We start from the raw sequence: 4,650 nt of genomic DNA on the forward strand, positions 1-4,650 counted from the left end.
GTTGCAACGTACACAGGAATGTTGATGTGTGACATGTGAAGCAACATTTGAAAAAGATGTTGCTCTTCATGAATGAAAATTACTTGGTTTACCGGAGCGCTTTATTCCACTCAAAGAATAATTGAGAGGCTTGAAATTCCAAACCAACCAACCATGGAAGGGGAAGGATTTGGGGCACAAAGTGTGTGTGGGTGTGGTTCTTTGGATTACCAATCTTCATCGCCAAATTATTACTAATACGATCAAATCATCCACACATATTAATAATTAGATAGACAGACACATCCATCGATAGATAGAGATACACAGAGATTCTCGCCCAATTACACTCTCGTATCATCACCATCCACACGCAGCACGCACACACACACGTACACACACATATGCGCAGAGAGCAACATGCGACGCCATGGCTGGCAGCTCCCTTACCATCCGCTACAGGTATCTCTCCATTTCTTCCCTTTTTCCTTTTGGGTTTACCTCTTCTTTCCTTTGGCAACAATGGACTTGAATAGCTAAAGCTTCAAGATGGCATTTAGTTTTTCTTCTCTCAAATTTGTGTAAGAAATCTGTCTGTTCACACTAGTAGATGCAAACAGACAAAACTAATTTGATTATTTAGCAATGAAGGAAATGATGATCCTTGTCTTACCACTTCCCACCAAAACGGCTGTGCCGATTGATTGATGGATTCTGAACCTATTTTCTAACCACTGTTTGCAGATTGTTGCAGTATCGGTCTTCCTGGCATTGGCGTTTTCCTTCTATGTCTTCTTCATCCCTTTCGTTGTATCCACGGTCCTGAAGATTGCAATTTTTGCCTTGTATTCTCCTACGGTATGTAAAATATTTAGTGCAAACTTTTGTCACAGAACAAAACCCTTTAGTTTTTCTCTGAAAACACACTTCTCTATTAGGGCAGGCAGGTGTGCATATCTTCACCCATAATTCCAGCTATGCATATGCTTGGTATTGGCAATAATGTTTGGACACATGTGATGGATAGTTTCTTTCTTTTTATCAGGTTTCTCTAGTATTTGTGCTGTATGTCTGGTGTGTGGGAGTAAATCCAGCTGATGATGGATTGCTCAAAAGTGGTTGCGGTAACAGAAAATCACATTCATGTGGAAACCATCCTGAGCGTAGCCGTGTATTAGATAACTCCAGATCAGCCACATGTCTTGACATTGAAAACAGAAATGACGAAAGCATGCATAAATCAACCGAGTCACACCAGGAAATTTCGCAGTTTCCGTGTATGATGTTTGTTTTATTTCAAAGATGCTTATGCAAATCAAAGCCCAAATCTCCTGTCAGTGAAGATGACATGCTCTACTGCAGTTTATGCAAAGTAGAGGTAAAAGTTTACACATGAGGTTCGCTTATGTTTTCTGGTCTGGTTCTTTGCATCCTCAAAATGTTTTCTATATTTGTGTCAAGCAGATCTCCGCAGATAGCAAACACTGCAGAATCTGTGATAAGTGTGTCAGTGGTTTTGATCATCACTGCCGAGTGCGTTCTTCTTGATTTCCAAATGATGACGTTATTATTATTTTTCTCCTCAGGCAACAAAGTTGTGATTCATGAATTGCATTATGCAGTGGCTGAATAACTGCATTGGGAAAAAAAACTACAAGGAGTTTGTGGCATTAATGGTTTCAGCAATAGCAATGGTAATTCAGTATTTAGTCATTCACAAGTGTTTTCAGTATGTGTGCTAGAACGTAACACTAAATATTGATATCAAATGTTAAGAAAGTTGTACGACATCTTTATCTTGGATTCTTTTACAGCTAATTCTACAGTGGTCTGTTGGATTATGGGTAGTGGTGCATTACTTCCTAAGGCTGTCTTATTTCCAACATCTCATCCTATTAAAACTAGGTAGCAGTTTTTCATCTGTGGCGTACATTATAATACTGGTAAGCATTGCAAGGAAAGTTATTTTATGGGAGTCTCCTACTTTAAAAGTTTGAGTAGATGAACTGGGTTTTGTTGTAGGCATCCTGCACATTTCTTTCAATGGCAGCAACTTATCCACTTTGTCAACTCTTGTCCTTCCATAGCATACTTATGAGGAAGGTAAATCTGTGAATTTGCAATATTTGAAATCCTTAGCACAAACTTCCTCCATTCAAGGATGAATCTGTACGGTATCTCAATCATTATATGGCAGGGGATTACAACATATGATTACATTGTTGCAATGAGAGAGCAAGATCCTAAAGGAGTAGGTGACATTGTCCATAGTCCTGCTACTTCCCCAATGAGCTCTATTGGAACTATTACAAGTGGTGGGAGCTCAATTGGTGGTTTACATGGACGGGCCTGGTGCACACCCCCCCGACTTTTTGTTGATAATGAGGTGAGAGAGAGGGATTGAGAGAGAAAAGGAGAGATAAAGAAAGAAAGATATATTAACTTCTTTTGGGAGGCCAAAATGGCCTATAAGACCAAACAAAAGATTGCATCTTAAGTGTTGTCTAGTCGTTGAGAACAGCAAATCAAAATAAAATAAATGTTAGTAAGTAAACTTAAAAGTAAATAAGATATAAGAGACCAAATAATCTTATTATCTGTACATGTAAGATTTAAGTCAGATATACTGTGACTTTTGTCTTCGAAAGATCTCTAGCACAGGCTGATCCAGAATGGAGAGGTCTCCAAAGCGAGGGAAGTACCTCCGATGGTGGGAGATAATGGCCTTAATATGTCGATGACAAGGGTGGTGAGATCATGGTCCATGAGGCTGGGGCCTATGTGCACGACAAGTTGCTATTGCCTGATCTATTGTAACCCCGTTATTATATCTTGGTTGGAAGCCCCTTTGTGTAGCCCTTGATTGACTTGTAGTAGCATCAGTAGGAGTAATTGGGCTAAAGAAAGTTGTGATTGTTCTTTGTGGATAAGCTTGTGTAGCTGTACTATTGTCCTTCAACAACTTTTCCTTGTGTCTCTTGAGTTCTAGCAAGAAAAGTCCTATGCTCCGTTGGTCCTCATATTCCATTACCTTGCATAGCGGGCCAAAGCCTTGTTTAAAGAGGCAATGGTATCTGCCTCTTATTTCATAAAAGATAGTACAATGACAAACATAGTGTTCTTCGGATTCCACTCCTTGTAGACATGACTGCCCAATTCTTTCTTCTGGAGGTATTTGCGCATATCTGCCTACCTGAATCTCTAGCTGATGTAATAAAGTTCACAGCTGCCCTATCACACTGCACAAAAATAAGCTATTGTATACTCTAAAACTATGCTCATCAATTCTCCTGGATAATTGGTATTGAGCTAGAGCGCTCTTATTCGTAGCATATACATCCTTTGTGCATCCATCCTTCACCTCAAAAGCATAGATGTGTGTGTGTGTGTGAGAGAGAGATGGATGTAGCTTAGTTGGTAAGGTTGCCCAATGGAGACCAGGTGGTCATGGGTTCAATCCCTACATTCCACAATGGCATCCAGTGAATTAAGTAAGAGATATATATGAAGTATATAATAGAGAGGCGAGAAAATTGGGTTTCGAACCCAAGATGCAGTGCGTGTACTGTTAACAAACTACGATAAAAGAGAGAGAGAGAGTGAGTGAGTGAGTGAGTGAGTTTGTTTTCCCAGGAAGATGCTGCATCAGAAAGTCATCTATCAATGAAAGAATGGAACTCAAGGGATAGTAAGAAAAAACCCGTGAAACTAAACCCATGGAATTTGGCTGCTTTAAATAAAGACGAGGTTTTACGTCTTTCAAGCATTGCCAAGAAAAATTCATCTATACTGAGACCAGTTTCTTCCAATCCAAAAGTGGTTTTGGAGGGTGTAAACATGAGTAGGCAGCCATATTCAAATAGGAGTAAAGGATCCTCGGAGGGAGTTGTCAACCATGATGATTTTGCAGTGAATGAGCGTGGTAATCTGCCTGGAGACTCTTCCAATACATCAATTACACATCCAACTACTGGGATTATAAGGAATCTGCCTTCCCAGGTTGAGACCTTGAGCATGACCGCATTACCAAAGCAGCAGCCATAGTTCCATGCCTTCTCCACCACCACTGCCTCAGTATTTGCATCTCCTCCATCCAATATATAACTCTACAAAATATGCACTCTTTGGATGTTATGGATGGGTAGTGCATATCGAGAAACCCAAAACTAAATGTATAGGGTTAGGATGAAGTGAGCAGCAGCAACAGCAGTAGCTGAAGGTATGAGCAGTAAGTGTCCTTCACAAAATGATGGATGGAGTCTTCAGGCTTATGATCAAAAAGAGATTGATGTACACTACTATACGCTGCCTCTTGTATGTATATATGTGCATGGAAAAAATAACATGGCCTTCATGTTGGTGGAACTAACATTTCTTGCATCATGCCTAAATTTTATCCAAAACACATTTGAGAAAGAAATGAGATTGATGTACGCTACTATACACTGCCCCTTGTATGTATATATGTACATGGAAAAAATAACATGGCGTTCTTGTTGGTGGAACTAACATTTGTTGCATTCATGTCTAAATTTTATCCAAAACACATTTGAGAAAGAAATCTCTGGTGTATCCTCTCAAAATTAAACAAAGAGTACAACAAACTAACATGAAGATCATGTTTCATACAAATTGTGGAGATACTGAGAATTCAAAATACATAGGAGAAGC

General features: G+C 39.5%; 1 protein-coding gene across 1 annotated transcript; it reads left to right on the plus strand.

The window, feature by feature from the left end:
* Positions 1 to 308: 308 nt before the first annotated feature.
* LOC147847669 (putative protein S-acyltransferase 22) lies at positions 309 to 4,348 on the plus strand. The gene is made up of 9 exons (XM_087338955.1): positions 309 to 441; positions 724 to 837; positions 1,025 to 1,357; positions 1,444 to 1,512; positions 1,602 to 1,673; positions 1,794 to 1,922; positions 2,002 to 2,082; positions 2,177 to 2,365; positions 3,613 to 4,348. Exons 1-9 carry the CDS (start codon positions 400 to 402, stop codon positions 4,021 to 4,023), a joined length of 1,440 nt encoding a protein of 479 aa, XP_087195081.1. The 5' UTR covers positions 309 to 399; the 3' UTR covers positions 4,024 to 4,348.
* The last annotated feature ends 302 nt before the right edge of the window (positions 4,349 to 4,650 follow it).

This window comes from Azolla caroliniana, unplaced genomic scaffold, assembly GCF_043228905.1.
Source record: "Azolla caroliniana isolate FFs.n. ecotype wild unplaced genomic scaffold, voAzoCaro1.0.p SCAF_772, whole genome shotgun sequence".
In the NCBI taxonomy this organism is placed as follows: domain Eukaryota; kingdom Viridiplantae; phylum Streptophyta; class Polypodiopsida; order Salviniales; family Salviniaceae; genus Azolla; species Azolla caroliniana.

Excerpts from the sequence above, each read along its gene's own strand:
- LOC147847669 (XM_087338955.1), top strand. The coding sequence starts at position 400 with ATGCGACGCCATGGCTGGCAGCTCCCTTACCATCCGCTACAG. Across the intron at positions 1,358-1,443 it reads GCAGTTTATGCAAAGTAGAG|ATCTCCGCAGATAGCAAACA; the intron begins GTAAAAGTTTAC and ends TGTGTCAAGCAG. Across the intron at positions 1,923-2,001 it reads TGGCGTACATTATAATACTG|GCATCCTGCACATTTCTTTC; the intron begins GTAAGCATTGCA and ends GTTTTGTTGTAG.